This window comes from Pelmatolapia mariae, linkage group LG1, assembly GCF_036321145.2.
Source record: "Pelmatolapia mariae isolate MD_Pm_ZW linkage group LG1, Pm_UMD_F_2, whole genome shotgun sequence".
In the NCBI taxonomy this organism is placed as follows: domain Eukaryota; kingdom Metazoa; phylum Chordata; class Actinopteri; order Cichliformes; family Cichlidae; genus Pelmatolapia; species Pelmatolapia mariae.
The window spans coordinates 13,475,889-13,494,264 of NC_086227.1; the positions used below are offsets into that span (position 1 = coordinate 13,475,889).

The 18,376-nt window shown below is 38.7% G+C and overlaps 1 protein-coding gene across 5 annotated transcripts in view; it reads left to right on the forward strand.

The window, feature by feature from the left end:
• Positions 1–10,848: 10,848 nt before the first annotated feature.
• dmxl2 (Dmx-like 2) overlaps positions 10,849–18,376 on the forward strand; it is a 39,442-nt gene continuing 31,914 nt past the window's right edge. For all 5 annotated transcript variants that reach the window (XM_063472764.1, XM_063472778.1, XM_063472784.1 and 2 more), the window contains exons 1-3: positions 10,849–11,217; positions 17,801–17,926; positions 18,187–18,258. In XM_063472764.1, the coding sequence (XP_063328834.1) occupies positions 11,131–11,217; positions 17,801–17,926; positions 18,187–18,258 (285 nt within the window). In that variant the 5' untranslated portion in view covers positions 10,849–11,130. The remainder of the gene's footprint in view (positions 11,218–17,800; positions 17,927–18,186; positions 18,259–18,376) is intronic.

An 18,376-nucleotide genomic window follows, 5' to 3' on the forward strand; every position in this document is an offset into this window, starting at 1 on the left:
TTTCTTTTTGTTTAGTTTTTTTTTTGTTGTTGTTTAGTTTTTTGTCATATCTAATTTTCATTGGGGAATAGCACCTTTTCAAACCCGATTACAAGTCCCAACTCTAAAGTTGTTTCTTCAAAATAGTGTCATTCCTACAATGGTAGAAATGACACTATGATATCCTTTGAAACAGGTAATGTGATTGGATTAGTGCCAAGTTCCCTCTTAATGAATCAGAATGTCCAACAGTAGGAGGTCATTTCTGGATAATTTGGACAAAAACAAAACCTAAATGTTATCTAGTTTTTATATTTTCTTTTACTTTATAGTAAACAAGCATGAAATATGTGCAAAATTTTGTGATTCTGAATTCTAAGCTACACTTTTTGTTGGGTGGGGTAGCTTTCCTAATCTTATTGTCTACCGTGTGTTCATTTTTTATTTACTATATTGGTCTGTGTCTTGATACAGTCCTGATAATCTCACTGTAGGTTGCTGAGCCAACAGAGCCCTACATAAGCTGGGGGGAAGGGAGGGGTTGAGCTGCCCAGCCGCAATAGTGGAACCATGTGGCATAATCATTTCCTCTCACTCTATAGGCTTCTGTTCCTGGGGTTCACCCGTCTGCCAATAGTACACGTGTAAATCTTTGTCACATATATGCATGCAAGGAAGAATGATGCACATACACACTGCAAATGTATTGCAAACAAACATAGATGGCTATGCACTTTATGCACGAATTTGGTAGCAGTAACATTTTTTTATGCACACATGGACACACAGACATCTTTCCATTACTACAGATATTACTGCTGGTGTTTGCCAAGACCCACCAACTGAGATAAGGGAAATAGTGTAGTGTGTTCAGGCAATGTATTCCCCAAGAAGCTGCTTCAGTTCTGAGGGTCATCTAGATTTGTTCTCTCCAGTCAACACTGCCCTCTTCTGGCTAACATTTGTAATTACAATATGATAAACCGCTTATTTCTGTATTTCTGTGCGCCGCAAAAGATGAAAAGCTTAGAAGTTGAATAACCATTTAGATGGATGGATAGATTCCAAAATACCACATTCTTTGCTACAGTTATTTTTTAATAAGCACCCAAAACCTTTGGGTGTCATACCAGATACTTCTCTATTCTATTAGATGTTGGTAGGCATATAATAAATGTTGTTTTTTTTGCTAGACTAAAATAAGAGATCAAAATTTCAAGAAATCAAGTATTAATTAAAATATTGTGAGACATGTAACAACCACATATTTAAAATACACATTGCAATATAAACCTTCTCTAGTCTTTCTTTTGACATCAGTACTATAAATAGTCTCACAGTAAAACAAAATACTTTAGAAAACAAATATTTTATACAATTACTGAGTGAAACACATTAAAACTGTGAGATGACCAATGCTGCAAATTCATTAGGTTCTGTGGCTCAGAAGAACAGCAAGGTGGCTGTTAATTGAAAGGCTGGTGGCAAAATCCCAGCAAACCTGCGTGTCAAACAAGATACTGAATGTGAGTGTGAGTAGAGACAAAAGAGCATATAAAATAATCACTTGTGTGTTTGTGAATGATGTTTGTATGGAGTAGAAAGGCACCATATACAAGTACCAGTTCATTTACATAATCTCATCTAAACATGACAGAAACAACAAATAAAAATGATTTTGATTTCTACAGAGGCAAAAGGTTTAAAGTCCATTTTCACTGGATTTTATAGGTTTTCATTTGATTGCAACAACATTGGCTGGAAGACTAGAATGCTTCTGCTTCTGACCCATCCTGTTACATTAACACTTTAGCATGTATGAGTGATACTTGTTGGGTGACATCCAATAAGCACCTTTTTAAAACTAACAAAATATTTGCCTTTGTAAAGGTGAGAGTACACTATTTACAGAAATGGAACGGCCATTAATGCCGCTGACCCTTTTTTATGAAACCCAATTTGAAAGTATTTCGAGCGATCTAACAAAACTGAATAAAATTCTGATTGCTGCACAGTGTACTTCTCTTTGGTGTTTAACAAAAACAGCTCTGTTAAAGGACACTTACAGATCGCATGTAATGCACATTTCCCATTCTGTGATTCAATCATGCTTGCTGATAGGTAGCCAGCTTCTTTCACAGTGGCCACAGCTTGACTCCAACCTTTGACCCTGCTATGCAAACTGAATACCAATAAGTGACTGCACACTGATTTTGTCAACATCCCAAACATGCATGTCACTCTTTTTTATGATCTAGTCAGGGATTTAGAACAGTTTTAAAATATAGAGACCATTCTGAATACATATAATAAATTATAATATGCAAGCTTCCAAATGCAAAAAATAAGGTATGATGGGCAGCTTAGCAGATTGGCATGTACCAGTATATTCCAGTAAAACCAATCTCAAGCACATGCATTAATTAAGTACAATGGACAATGTAAACAAATAGTAATGGAGACATTCTCCACATACCCTCTCTCCTCACTAATCAGTGTTTATCACAGTCATTTCCAAACCTGTTGCAACTCTGTTGAGATTACACACATTGGTATGGTCTGCTATTGTGTGGGTTTGTGTGCACATGGGTGTTTGTGTGCCAAGCCCTTGATCTTCTCCTCACACTCAAGAGTGACCTCACAAAGCTGCTCACACCCACCATCTGCTCTGGTCCGGTCTGGTCTGGTCATATGTTGTGCATCGCATAGAAGAACATGTCTGAAAAATGAATGCATTCTGAAATCTATCATATAAGTAGCTGTAAAATAAGATAATTAAGTGTATAATTAATTAATTGCTTGCTTGCTGAGAATAGAATGGAACGGCAGACAGTCAGACATGAATGAAAGAGAAAGACATAAAAAGACAGAGTAAAGCTCAATGACATTAAAATGAAGGAACAGATAATCCTGTTAGAGAAAAAAGGTTAGTGCATAACACAAATGCTCTGATGAGTGTACCCACACATACACACATTTACTTATACTACTGAACACAGGAGGACCTCGACAGAATTTCAAACCAGTGAATAGGAAAGGAAATAATAAATTTTATGTACACACACACACACACACACACACACACACACTGGCACAGACAGTGATTCATCCCTGAAACAACTGCAATTGCGAGAGATCCATCAGTTGGCTCAAGGCTGCCTGGACAGGAACGTAGGAGAGACAGATGGACTAGTTTAACCACAGTAAGAGAGGCTGACCTTCTAAAGAGTGGGAAGAGGAGGGGAGAGTGAGACAAGTGTGGAGAGAAAGCGAGAGAGAGAATCAGGGATGGTGTCAAAGACATAGACGATACTCTGAAATAGCTGTCATCAATCTTCAGTATCGCTACAGACACAGAAATCTCAGAGAGCCGAAGACGTGTGTGAGAAAGAGATAGAGGAGGAGCAGAAGATAGAAAGCAATGACACTTACACTGTAGCTGCGTAACTCCAAAATCAAATATGGAGTACAAAATTACTGAGGCTAGGGGCATGAGGAAGCACTAATACAAAACCACATTACACTGTTGTGTGTGGTTTTAATTTGTCCCTAAAGAAAGAAAATAAATTGTCATCTATTCACTCAGAATCCATGGCTGTTGTGGCAGTTTTGCCTTATTAAGTGGTGCTGTTACCAAACACTGAGATTAAGGAGGATCAGTCAGGATTTTTCACCTTTCTGTGGCAGTGCATATTTCTGTTCTTTATGAAACATTAACAATCTAAGCTATCCTGTCATTACAAGGTCCAACACAAACCAAACACATTTCACAAGAATAAAATGAAAACAGCATAGAAATGAATGCAGATGTTGCAGCTACATATAAAGGAGGGCAGCATTTATGTTATATAACACTCAATTCAGTATCTACAAAGGTAGACAGAGTAATAAGTGTGGTATTAAAGTAGCTTTATTTTTTATCTTATTTTTTATTGTTTTTCAGCAACCAAATCATTTGTTTCCAGTTTTCATAAAATTCGGAATTTCCTGAAACTAATTTAAAATTTTTTTTACCACATTGATTGATATGATATCTTAAATGTCAACATGGGATTCAAAATCTACTCATCCAGGTGTGTTACCCACGCACCCACACACACATGAAAGGTTCTGAAAAAGTGGACAAAAAAGGCTCCGACCCCATCAGGAGTCCAGGTGTCAAGAAAACTGTACTTAACATCAAGGTTTAACGTGTCTTGCTTAGTTAGTTTTATGTTGTAGTATGCTGTTTAAGGTCCAAATATAGCGATTCATGAAATTGTTTCACTCAGAGCACGGAGCACAAATCACTCGTCTTCTTACAGTGAATAGACTGTCTTACCTCACTGTTTAGTTTTGACTGATGTCAACAAACAAAAATCTGCAATAGGATTAGTCCCTCTGACAGGTTAAGAACAAAAAGATGTCACTCAGTGTTGTTTTTGCCACTACTTCAGTTCCTGTGCTATAAATGTTTCCTGGCGTTTCATTTGCCTTTTGAATTTTCTAAAATTCTTTGTTTGTTTCATTTTTTTTTCCTGACAATTTATCACTAAAAGCTGTTGTCACTGGCAATGTGTTTTAGAGCTGAACACCATCAGCTACAGTAAATGAAACTGTTGAGAAAGCCAGAAATTTAGAGATTGCATGTCTGGATCTGTGACTGCAGGTATGTATGACATGTCTGTTCATGACTAGCGTAGATATTTGAACTTTTGAGTGACCTGATTCCATATCTTTCCTTTGTTCTGTATCCTTTAGCGCTCGTGCTGAGCGGGCTGACAAGAATCTTGTCTTTTTGAACGCAGCATTGATTTTCAGCCATTAAATTGAATCATTAAATTACATTTAATCTCCTTATGAAGCAGATATGAAGGAAACAATCGAACTATTACAGACAATCTTAATGGTGAACTTATACTAATGTGAAAAACATAAAGAGCAGACCTGCACACATGTTGCTCATGTACCATATGACGTTATCAGTTAGTTCTTCAGATAAAAGAGGTGAGTCTTGTGCTACTTTCAAACATTGTTTACTATTTTTTTTACAGTACTCTTTCCTCTTGAGTGTTCTTTTGTTTCCTTGTGTTTCCATTTTCTCCTGTGAATGTATTTGTGTGTATAGGTCTGGGCGTGGCAGTCAGCCTTGATCTGCTGTGTATTTGGTCTACACATGTAAAAAGCATCCACAATTAAGGTCTGCAGCACTTCAACCCAAGCTGGTTGTCCACTCCTTGCCAGTTTGTCATATCTGTGTGGAAATTTGTGTACAGATAAGGATGGTGACCTTCTACTCTCTGGTCTTCAGTAATTTTGCATAAATCCAAAGTAATTTTGTTCTTTGTGTTTCAGGACAACAATCCATTGGCTCACCTGCCAGCTCACTACAGCAGAGCTCTGCACCTTCCAACCTACTCAACTCACTCCAGTGTCAGCCAGCCTGACTTTCAGCCTTCAGTCTCAAGCTCAAACAATCTGTCACCACCAACTAAGGACAAAAATACTAAATATTAACAGATAATAGATCAATAGATAATAAAAAAAATATTAATTTTCACAATGCAGGCTGGAAAAAAATTATCGTGTAATAGGTTTGTGTCCATTATACTTTTTATTCCAAAAAAGAAAGAAAGAATAACAATAAATAAAAGTAGGAGAGTTTTTCGACACTTCTCTTCTTGGAGAGAAAAAATACTTTCTGCTGAACATTTTAGCATGTTTGAGCTGGGACCTTCAGTTTTTTCACAGCAAATATGTGGCCCTTGTGCTCTGTCAATATAGCTCAAGTTAAGATAGAATGATGGATGCTTTAAGTTCCTCGAATATTTGCATGTTTGATCTTTGAAAACAGTCTCTGAGGCCTGTAGAACCCAAAGTTTTACAGGGAACTGATATTTTATTTAGAGCTCCTCATATACAAGGCACATAAAATTCTTTTTAAAAGTCCAAATCAGGTGAATTTCTTCACAAATATTAAAACTTAAATAAGGGAAACATTTTTTTCCAACTTACAATATTTCCCAGGTATGACACCATGTACCAAATACAAGCTAACTTTATTAGAAAGAGCAAATTGTTAGTATTATATCCAAAATGTTTGATGATCACTTTTTTGCCTAGATGAATTTTTGACACAGTCATATTTATGTATGCCATTCATACACAGGAGACCAATAAGTTATTCTTTATGTCTAAGTAGAAAAGATATGTGCCTGGTGGCATTCCAATGCAGTCACTGGTAAGGTTATAGACAGCTCACTAGTACCGACTTAGTTGGCTCTAACTTCCTTTAAAACTGTCCTTAATCTGTGTGGTATAGATTTAACAATGTGCTGGACACATCCCTCAGAGATTTCCATATTGACATGATTGTATCAAACGTTGCTGCAGATTTGTCAGTTGCGCAAGTGATGCAAATCTCCTGTTCCACCACATTCCAAAGGTGCTCTATTGGATTGAGATCTGTTGACTGTGGAGCCATTTGAGAACAGTGAACTCACTGACATTTTTAAGGAACCACTTTGAGATTATTTGATCTTTGTGAAATGGAGCACTAGCCTGTTGAAAACAGCGATCAGAAGATGGCTTACATTGTGATCATGGACAGGGTCAGCACCAACACTCAGGTAGCCTGTGGCATTTAAACGATGCTCACTTAGTAAAAAGGGGTTCAAATATCCCTCACACCATTACACCAAAGCAGCATCCTGAACTGTTGATACAAGGCAGGATGGACCCATGCATTCATGTTGTTTATGCCAAATTTTGATCTTATCATTTGATAGTCACAGCAGAAATAAACCTCATCAGAACAGGCAACGTTTTTGCAATCTTCTGTTGTCCAGTTTTTGTAAGCTTGTCTGAATTATAGTTTTCTGTTTTTAGCTGATAGGAGTGACACCTGGTGTGGTCTTCTGCCAAGCATGTCCATTACCAATTATATGTCATATGCATGCTCTGTTACATATATGCTCATACACACACAGTTTCTAATAATCAGTCAATGAGGGCCAAGCAATTCCTGTGAGCCAAAAAGTCATGCTTCAGAAATCTCTGATCTCTCTCTGGCTCAGTTTTTTCTTCTTTTTTTTATTTATCTGGCCTTCGCTCTGTGTGATGTCAGTGATAGCAGATGTATGGTCACCTCACAGCCAGATCAGAATAAAACACAAAAGCCAAACCTGACTGCTGTCTAAATCTATTCTAGTGAGGTGAGAAAATCAGAAGAAACAGACATAAAGGGAAGTGGAAGGTGGCTGAAATGAATAGCTTGTCTCAGGCAGATGATGAACTGAGAGGCTGTGCCGAGGCCTAGTAAAAGGTAAATAAGGATCATTTCTGAACTGTGAATCATGAAAAGCTGCTCTAGCAGAGTTCAAGAATAAACGTTGTAAAAGAAGTTGTAAATTAGTATAGGTATCCTCTTTGACATCTTCATGAGAGTCCCATATTACGGTTTGTAGTTGTAAAGCATATGATATTCATGGCCAGTACACCATGGATGAGGTCACTGCCCTCCAAAAAAAAAGTTTAAAGCTTGCCAATAGATATGTTGTAAATGTATAACAGGTTCAATAAAGAAAAATTATAACTTTGTGCGGTGATGTAAACACACTATATTTGTCTCATTGCAGCACAGATGAAGCTCAGACTATAGAACCAAAGGATGCAGAAGGTTGACTGGATCAGCGTCCAGGCTTGGCATGCTTTTTTATATCTTGTATCTTGAAGTTTTATTCAGAATTAACACAATTTCAGAGACCCAGTGAATCTTTATTTCTGTAACCATTTACTACCTGCTAGTTCTTCACAACTACACAGAGTGTTATTATTTGCACACCTCTTGATGCAATGCTGAGGTATTCACATGCTATTTTAACAGTATGTATCAAACACTCTTTCTTTATTACTTCCAATCACATATAATGGTGATGAAACCCCATTACATGTTTGTGCTGGGAAGCAGAATGTCTTGCACCTCAGACCCAGACTGGAACTCCCTCCAGCTAGCAGCCATCCATGAAATGAGAAAATCTATAATGCACTTAATTTTCATCTCTGTAGATCAAGGTAGTGTCTCTTAGTGGTACTAAGGGACTAAAAACACTGCATCAACCTTCATCAAACCCTCCTGCAATATTCAGACATACAGTACCTATTACTCACCCTGTCAAACACCTACTATACACATTCTTGCACTATTCCTTCTTTTTTGCTCTAAATACATTCTTATCTTCACACATACTGTGCTGCAGCAGTGGAGTCTCAGAGACCTCAGTATTCTTGGCCTGCAAACCAAAGTCACTGAACAACATATCTGGTACCAATTCCCTTTTTCCTAATAATCTAAAGCAGATATCTTCCATTATCTCAAAATAAGATGCAAACATGTGCATTAGTATAAACAGGTTAGACTGCTTTTTCAGTCACTCAGATTCATCAAGACTTCATCCTGAAGGAATGCACTCAAGGTTTTAGTCACACTTCCTCTCGGCAATCTACCCTCTTAAAATATTTCAAAAACAAACAAAAGAGAGCATTTTTGGTAAAGTCTCACAGAGTTTAAAGCTCGTGGATGGCACTCTGGGATATGTAATGGTAATCATTGGTGAATTTGTTTCTAATTTACACAAGCGTACGACAGCGTAAATTATAACGTGATGTTGAAGGTTAAACTGTAAACGCAACTCTTTTGATGGAGGACTTATTTTCTTTTTGTAGGACCTATTGCTAATCATCAGTCATTATGACCAGTCTATGAAAGCAGAACAGCTGTAAAGTCTGACACTTGAAGTTCAAAAAATGGTAGTCACCAAATGCTAAATGGATAGACACATACTACACGATGAGTGTGCCCCGCCATTGTTGTTGACACTGTTTATGCGTATGTGTCACATTCTCTCTGGGCTTCCGCCTCACAATATTCTGTTCTGATGTCCTGTGTGTCATGGTGGCTGGCAGGCAGGCCGTGCTTGATGATGTCAGTGTGGCTTAAAAAACTAGGCCAGTGCCATGATGGTAGGTTGCATATCATCCCCCACGGATCGTTCACATCATTTTTCTACAAACAATGAAGGAGAGTGTTACAGCCGATATGTAAAAGGGAGTTTAAGGGGGAAAGAGGATAAACAGCATTGTGCTGATGCGTTCTGTTAAATCTCATCAGTGAGATGAATAGAGCAGATAAACAGATGTGGAACAGTTATGCTGAAGCTCAGTCAGGTCTTGCTCACCTCCCTTTGTTCTCTGTTAAATGGTGCCTGAGTGAATCTCAAAATCCAAAAAGTACAAACAAGAGGCAGGACAGTTGCATGTGATCTTTTTATTCATTAGAACATTTCTTCATTGATTTTATATTATGCTTCCACAGTGTTACTGGACCTACAATGGTATGACCACCTTTATTTTTCAGCACAGCACAGCCAGGCGAGCCTTTGTGTCATTTCTTTAGTGTTCAGGAGTAGTTCTCCGTGCTTTTTGAAGGACATTCAAATCTCTTCTTTGGATGTTGGCTGCCTTTTGTTTTGTTCTCTGTCAAGATGATCCCACACTGCTTCATAATGTTGAGGTCTGCGCTCTGGGAAGGCAAATCCATAACTGATAGTGTTTCTCTGTGTGTGCATGATTTTACTGCACCAGCAGTGTGTTTGGGATCATTGATATGCTGAAAAATGAAGGTGTTGCCAATCAGATGCCTACAGATGGCATTGAATGGCAGCTCAAATCTTATTCTGTTTTTTCTTCGTTCATATACATACTATCAGCTTTTCAGTTAATATCACCTTGTTGGTGCAAAATAATATCAAACTGTTGTATTTTTCATAGCTTTAACTAAAAAATTGGAAGCTTTTGCAACAGGCTGCTAGTAAAAAATTGCCTAAATATACAATTTAAAATGGGTTCTTAACAAACACAAAAGTGGTTTATCCCGTGGGTAATGTGCTTCTTTTATGCTTGAATGATCCATAGGTCAGTGGCTTAACAAACAAACAGGCCAAAGCACAAACAAACAAACAAACATGCGTTTAACACCCCAGGTACAAAAACTGGACTGAAAATGCATGAAAAGGCAGTCTAAAGAAAAAAATTGAAAGGCCTTGAGAAAACCTGAAGAACTATTGCTCAAAACCACTTTGAAAATTGCAAGATGTGTGCTCATTGGAAGCAAAATATCATGAAATAAAGTGTGACTCAAGACTTTTGTACAACACTGGAAATTCTAATGTTAAAGAAATTGTTTGTGACATTGAGACCAAAAGACAAATACATTATTTTACAAAACTGAAGTGAAATTAAACAGGAAAAGTCTCCGTTTGGATCATCTCTAGATTTATTAGCTTTTCTCTAAAGAAAAAGCAGGGGTTTCACTGAAACATTGTGCCATATGCATCATAAAAGAAAGTAACTGCTATTTCCGTAACCAGTATGTCTGCAATCTTAGCCACCTTCTTTCAGCTGGCAGTGATAAAGTTTTCGGTCCGCAGTATACACATCCTATTGTCTAAGTTAAAACCGACCCTTTACCACTTTTGATTTAACCCGTTCAATTAGACCCCGGACCCTACATTTACAAGCAATAAATTGAAATCCACAAAGATGGAGTCCCTTAAATACAGAAGAGTGCTACTAGAACAGCTGAACAACATGACAGATAAAAGTACAGTTGATTACTGATATGAACTTTACGTCATTCTATAACATAGATAGGAGCGCTTAAGCACACACCTTTCTCAGTGAGAAATACGGCCAGTAATGTCTCGCACACATATCCAGCAGTAAAGATTTCCAGTCTAGGTTGAGCTATCTAGGGCTTTTCAGTCGTGCCTGGACAACGCTGTGAACGCGCATGTCAGGATCGCTGCAGAGATCCTGCTGCCTCGGCTCTCACGATTAATCGTCGGGATGGTGTTGACAGCGAGAGGCAGCAGGCGGCCGTTTTTACACGTTTAAATAAATGTCAGGACCTGATAAAATTTATTTATTCAAGTCCAAGTCAGGTTCTCCGCAACAACATCGTTTGCGGAGGAAGACGGTGCTGCCAGTCCGAGGACGACGTTAATGTTAATGATGGAATTCCCAGTCGCTGCTGCTAGATGGAGAAACCGAAAGGGTGGACTCGTTATAAATAATTAAAAAAGAGAGCCCGTCTGCTGCTAAAATAAAAGGAAAATGCATCTGCACCAGGTGCTGACGGGAGCTGTGAACCCAGGAGACTGCTGCTATTCGGTGGGAAGTGTGAACGACATTCAGTTCACGGTAAGATTTTATTTTGATATTGTTTGCTCAAAGATGACACCCATTGAAGCTAGCGACTAAGTTAGCTAGCTGGGTAGTTAGCTAACCAGCGTTATATTGGCTGTAAACGGGCTGGCTAGCGAGCTAAAGCACTGGCTAGCCGGGTAGTGTGCTAGCCAAACTGCCGCACCGAGTGATTCAGAAACAGTGGGTTGAGACTACGCGGGGCATCCGTGTCACGAGCTCCTTTTTTTAATTTACCGTGACAGTCAGTCACCGACAAGCAGGACCCCACGAGTACATGATCCGCTGCGGTGTTTGCATCTGCTATTTACGTGAAGGTTTTTGACATTATTCTCCCCAAGACATTTAAAAACAGCCACTCAAATGACCTTTAGCTGCATCTCGTAACATTAGAATTACTGCAAGGGAATCCCTTTGCGCAGCCATAACATTTATTGGCAAATATTTGCAGTGGGATACGCGCCGGTGAAATTCATTTGCAGTGCAAATTAGGGGCGACTTGTGTGTCAGGGTTTGACGACGTTGCGCACCGTCACAGAAGGAAAACGCTGTGTTTGGTGTGGTTGCAGAACTAGCTTAGCTTGCTCCCATTTGGCGTTAAATCCTCCTCACAGATCGTTAGCTCGCTGTCATCCTGGCATCAGCTGCGCCAGCCGTGACGTAGAGAGCCTTATATGGATACATGAGTTAGGCGGCTGAATGGCCGTGTTTTGTCACTGGGGAAGAACATAATCAGAAGACATTTGCCATTGCTTTGACTTGAATAAATTAGTTACATTTTTCATGACCAAGTGTTTGATGTTCTTTAGAGGTTTACAGTTTTAGATGGGGCAGTGGGACATCAGTCACATAGACTTGATGGGTTTTTAGGCATCTTGATCAAACGCTATTATCTTGAGCTGAGTCTGCCTCTGTTGCGTGTTGTGTGTCAAAGATCTGTTAAGATCTGTCTCAAGTCGACCTCGAATACATAGAAGACAAGTCAATATTTCGCTTTGTGCTACAAGACATGGCAAGAATCTGTAATGTCACAGTACACAGTCCTCTTTAGCCCCCAACAAATTGACAGGTTGAAGTAAACGTGCAGCAGAATCCAAAACTGTTGCTCTCTGTGTTGGTGTTGAATCGATAGCAGAAGAGGAATGATGACTTTACTGATAGCCTGATGAATGTACTTTATTTTGGCTTATTACAGCTGCCAGATCTGGGCTTGGTCCCTTCCTGCTGCCTATTAATGAGGTGGTGTTTTGTCATTGTGTTTTGTTTTTAATTTTTTCAGAGGAATGGGCATGCTCTTGTCCTTCCCTTCTGATTGATGCCATTCTGTTAAATTATAGTACAGTAGAGCATCGTGCTGTTTATTACAGTTAAAATGATCTGTTTTTTAAATACTGGCAACTGATGAGGGCAGTTTAAATGCAAAAAAACCAGGCGTCTTTCAGTATTCTCAAATATGCGCTACAGCAAAGGACAAAGATGATTTTGAAGCTAAAGCATTGCATATCGCTTTGCCGAAAGGGCCCGGTTTCTGTGCCTGGTGTTTTCTTTCAGTGTCTGAGAGGGTATTTGAAGAGCACTGGGCTTCATGTCCAGCAAACACATTTACACTCCCACTGACCCTTAGGGCTCGGAGGCCAGATCCTGACAAAACGCATGAACACATACGTACATATCTAATCTAGAGCAGCCATGAGGGCACCAGCTTCAGCGTGGCGTCTGCAGTGTTTCATTCTAAACTATCTGCATTGACATATTGACAGAAATCAGAAGAGATATTTTTAAATAGAGTTGGAAAGTGAAAAACAGAGATGTTGCCATCTCTCTGTGCAGTGGCCTGATAGATGGTGGTTATGTGCTGAGAACCTAGAACAGTTTGATCTATAAGTCGGAATTAAAAGGAACAGTACATATTTAAAAATATAATATTGGCAGATTTTTAATAATCACGTGTTGTTTTTTCTGTCGTTAACTGTGGCTAACACACAGCTGTAAAGTTTGGTTAGAAAGATCATTTTCATGTCTATTAAAGTGATTCTTAAGCTGTAGTCGGTGTCTTAATATCTGTAAAAAGCCTAGTGGGTTTGATATGCAGATGTGTGATCTGCTAAAAATAGAATACATCTGTAAACTAAGCACAAGGAGAGGAGGAGCACGTACTCCCTCCCAAAGCTCCATATTTCTGAAGATTTTCTTATATTATAGTTACTGCAATAGAAGAAGGTGCTGCACATTTATCAAAGATGGATAAGATTGTCTAAGATTACATAAATCTTGGCCAAGAAATGTTTGTTAATTATGTATCTATGAAGCAAAAGTGTCACTAAAACAGGTCCCCTGTTGTTCTAAAAGCAACCCGCCTGGCTGGCTACATTGATTCAGTTGAATATGCTATGACTAACCGAGAGACTGAAGAATGATTGAATCTAGATGTTATGTTTGGCTTTAAAACATTCATTGTTTCCTTGCAATCTTTCTGCAGAGAACAGTAAAGACCATGCCATGTGACTATAGGTGGAAGAGTCAAAGTACAGGTCTGTGCCGTAGGATTCGCAAAGGTTAATATCTTACAGATTGATAGACTTACCAGGTTACTGCAAGTCAGAATTGATCAATCCTTTAAAGAAAACAATGCACCAAAAGCTTTTTATGTTTACTGTAAGTCCTGCTAGCTTGCACAAGTATGCCACAGATGGTAGCAGCTGGGGCTTGGGAACATGATCACGTGATTATGTAAAAGTGGCATTTGATGTAATGAAGGCAGAAGTGATCTCTCACTTTGTTCCTCATATCTACTTTCATTACCACAGAACGCAATTACATTCACTCCTTTATTTTAAAAGACATTAACAAATACCTCTCTGTCATTATGCAAATAGCATTTAAAACGAGACTGGCAAAATGTCCCTCATTTCTTTAGCTCTTATCAGTAATAACACATGTTATAGATACCTGCGCTGTCTTTCATGAGGCTAGAAATGGAGTTTGCTGACTAACCCTAAGGACACTGGGGTTTTTCCAGAGCTGGGTTAAGGAACCCAGCCCAGAGGAGTGATTCAGGGACAGCTGTTTTTAATACAACACACTGTATTATTTATGTCCTTTTTTCCTCACAAACTGAAACTTTGGTTAACTTAAAAATGTGTTATTGGGATAAGGGCTTTAAGGTTTAATTAAATAATTAGCTAATAATTGACCTTTTGTTGTTTACCAAAGCTGTCAAGCAGATAATGCTCAAAAATACATAGTTTGTATTTAACAGAAAACTGACAGTTTATTGTTTCTTTGCTTGATTGCAGCTCTTTCGTCAGTAGATGGACGATATTTATCTAATGGCGGCAACATTCTTCATATAAGCAGCTTATATGTCTGACAGGGAAGACATGCAGCTCCATCAGGGTCACACTCGTTAAGTCAGTGGATTTAGAAGCTGTAGATACTTGAGTGTGATGATCCAAATATATTCAGACACAATTAGTGGCCGCCTAATTTAATCTTTTACTGAATCAAATTACTGTCCTAAAAGTTAGCTGGGCATTACATTGATTAGACTTTTCAGCAAACGGTGGTGTTTGCAATAGACTGCCATTTAAATAAATGTACTGTTGACTAAGTCATAGTGTTTCACATCTCTTAGTTGATCTACTTTAATCTTAGAATCCGAGCTGTCGTCTCTCCCTGCCTCTCTAATATCCTTTCCCCTCTGCACACGAATAATGCCGTGCAGACAGATCAGAGGTAATGCTTGTCAGAGGCCAAAGATGCTATAGACAGGAGACGTGATTGTCTAGATGTGACTGTGGAATATCTCATTCCTTAAAAAAACCTAAATAAAAGACAAACCTGAGGTATAATCTGACCAAGAATCTCTTACCTGATGATGGCGACACTGTTGGATTTTTATCTTTTTTAATCATTTAAATCTTCTCTCTGTTTGTTACACAGTGCCAGTCTTTGTCGTAGGGTAATTATACATGTATTTGTCCCAAACCAGTGTGGGACATTCAATTCAGAATGATTCCTTTGTTTGGTACACCATCTATTTGGCTCTATATACTCTAGAGCCAAGTTCCACCTGGATCATATTTGGCAGTGCATCAGTTGTCAGTTAGCAATAGCATGTGGATAAGCTTTGAAAGCTGAGCACACACTGCGATGATTATTAATCTTGTATGATGTGCTAACGCCATGTTTTAATAGTGTCTTTCCACACAGACTATCACACTACACAATCACAAAGCAGTACAAAGCACCATATATAACAAAAATGTTATTTGCTTAGTACTCTATATTAAAATGCATCAAGTGTTGGCTTTTTTACCATGAATATCAGAATTAAATTTCTATTTATCCTTTGTATGCCAACCCTCTATGTGGATTTGAGGATGATTTAAAAAAACAACGATGGGTCACCCTCTTTAACTTGGGTATATTTAAGCTCACTAGCTCCAGGTCCTGTTGTGTCTAAATTAGTTTGCTGACAAAGATAGTAGAAAACACTGCGTGTGTCAGTGTGAATGCGAGGGAGAGGGTGCAAAGCAGTCCTAGACAGCGCGTGACGGTGACCGCTTTTAATTCCAGCTGTAATGTTCAGAGGGAAGTGTCGCAGTAAGAATGAAGTACACACTGCACCTCCCTTCCTCCTTTCTACGTGTCACTCACATTTTAAATTATAGTATTTAAAGTATGGTCCTATGACAGTTTTCACTATAACTTCATCCCCTGATCGTCACTCAGTGTTATACCACTGGCTATAGTGTGTTATTCTGTGACCTAGTGGTTCTCGGCGTCTCCTCCTGTTCTCCTGAATAATGAAAGACACAAGCCGTCATCCTGACTGTACTGCTGCTGTGAGACCAGTTTGCTGGTGTCCCAGGTGCCGCTGTCATTCTGCTCATGTATGCCGGCTGCTGGCAATCAGCATCATATCAATTTACCTTCCAGTCGATGTTCCAAATCTTTATATTGTAGGTATTACACCGGGTCTGCACAAGTGTATAAAACTCCTTGCTGCCAGACTGTTGCTCATGCACTGTCTAAAACACAAAATGTAAATATTTTGAACATTTAATTGTTTAACTTTTTCAGCTCCTCTTTGGTTTTATTTATGAATGAGACTGAAAGTGTGACAGTTACAATGTAGTATTACTTAGTTTTGTGGCTCGCCCTTGTTCATCTGCCAAGATGAGAGCGAAAGCAGAAGTTTTGTTTATGAGAGTTTGTATGTTCAGCAAAACTGAAAAGGAAACAAAAAATGCACACTGTATGGAGTTTACACCATGGATATCCTCCCATGGTTAAGTATTGCAGGTGGAAAGGAACTTGTCTGGAATTGGTTTTATTTGATTTGTATGAGAAGTAACTAAAACTAGTCTTACAGCAGTTATTCGGCAGCGCGACAGCATGCATATAATGGTGAATGTGATCAGTGAAATTTTTGGCTTATCAATGTTTATCAGTTTTCTTTAAATATTGTGTGAAATATGATCCACAAAATGTGTCTTAGACTATCTTAGATGCTGGGAATATGTGCCTCATATGCTTTTCTGTTTTAGAGCCTGATTGATTTACTGGCGGGATGATATTAGCTACTTGCAGTTCAATCAGTTTTGGCATTTATAGCTGCTGATAAATGAAAATTAAATGAGAGATGGGAGAAACACCCTTCGAATATGTGGAGATTTGTGGAGGGCACTCTGCAACCTTCCTGTTTGCAACAGCGCTGAACGCGACAAAAACAACAAGCAGCTATTCTGAGCGCAGTCAGGCAGAGCATAAACGAGTAAATAACTAGCCAACAGATGTCGGGAAAATGTTTTGTTTCATGTATCTAAAAAGGAAAAAAAAAATGTTGACCAGTACCAAAGTATTGGATTTTTAAATCCCCAAACATTGGTCTTAAAAATCCTGGCAAGGCTCAGGTCTTTCAGATGCAGTGTCACATGTGCTGTTAAAGGCTCAGTTTTTTCATTTAGTGCCACATGAGAGTGATGTTCAGAAATGCTGTTTTCAATTTTAATAAATCATGTGAAATCATGCTATAGTGCTATAAAATCACCACATATGTGCATTAAATGATATTATGATTGCAGTGGCTGATCAGTCCTGTGTATGCGCTTTATTTTCAAGAAAATGATTTTTTTTCAGTGTGATAAATGGTAAAAACAAAAATGACCAATATCGGTGTGTAACAGAAACAGATCAGGAGGTTGTTTCAAAATCCCACAGCGACTGCAGAGTCACGCTGTTGTTTTTCTTTCTCCCCACCATTCAGCTACGAATGTAATTTCCTGTAGACGCCTCTTTCCAATTGTTGAGCTGTTCTTTCATGCCTCATGTGATTGACACAGCTTTTGCAGATATTGCGATATGCTTGGCTATATATTGTCCATCTAGTTAAAATCAAGTCATATAAATATTTGAAGTAGTAAAAATAGCATAGTGAAAAGATTTGCATATAGAATGATCTCCAGCTTCCAGACACATTTTGCAATGATTGTAATTTTAAATCTCAGTGGCTTGATTTCATTTGTTGAATGACTTAAAATGTGATTTTGTTTTTCCTATTCTCTGGTATTTTCAGGCCTATGGCTCAGGATGCGATGTAGTGATCTTGGCTAGTGACTTTGAGTGTGTTCAGATTATCCCAGGAGCTCAAAATGGAAACATACAGGTGGGCTGTGTGGAGTGCTCCCACCAGCTTGGCAGGGTAAGTGTTAAATGCTCACAGAGACACACACCCACACACAGCTTTAGTTTTTTTGTCCTGTGGCTAAAAGATTTTATCAATTATGCTGAGCGGAAAGAGGTACATTTTGCCTCGTTTGCATTTGTCTTCAACTTCTCGTGTTCCTTTGCCATTTTGCTCTCCTGCACCACACCACACCTTCCTTTTTCCTGTGGGAGTGACTGTGCAAAAGCACTGATGGGGTGAGTAATGTGATGATGAGCACAACTTTTTATTTTTAGATTGCTGCATCCTACGGAAACACAGTCTGCATCTTTGAACCTCTTTCTATCAACCCAAATAAACGCCACAAGGTGAGTACCAGCGCCAGCTTTGTAGGCAGATTTAAGGATTTAAATCAGTATGTAGCAGATTTAATTACACCTTTGTTCCAGTAACACTGCATGGTGTGTGTCGCTCTCCCACCACTAA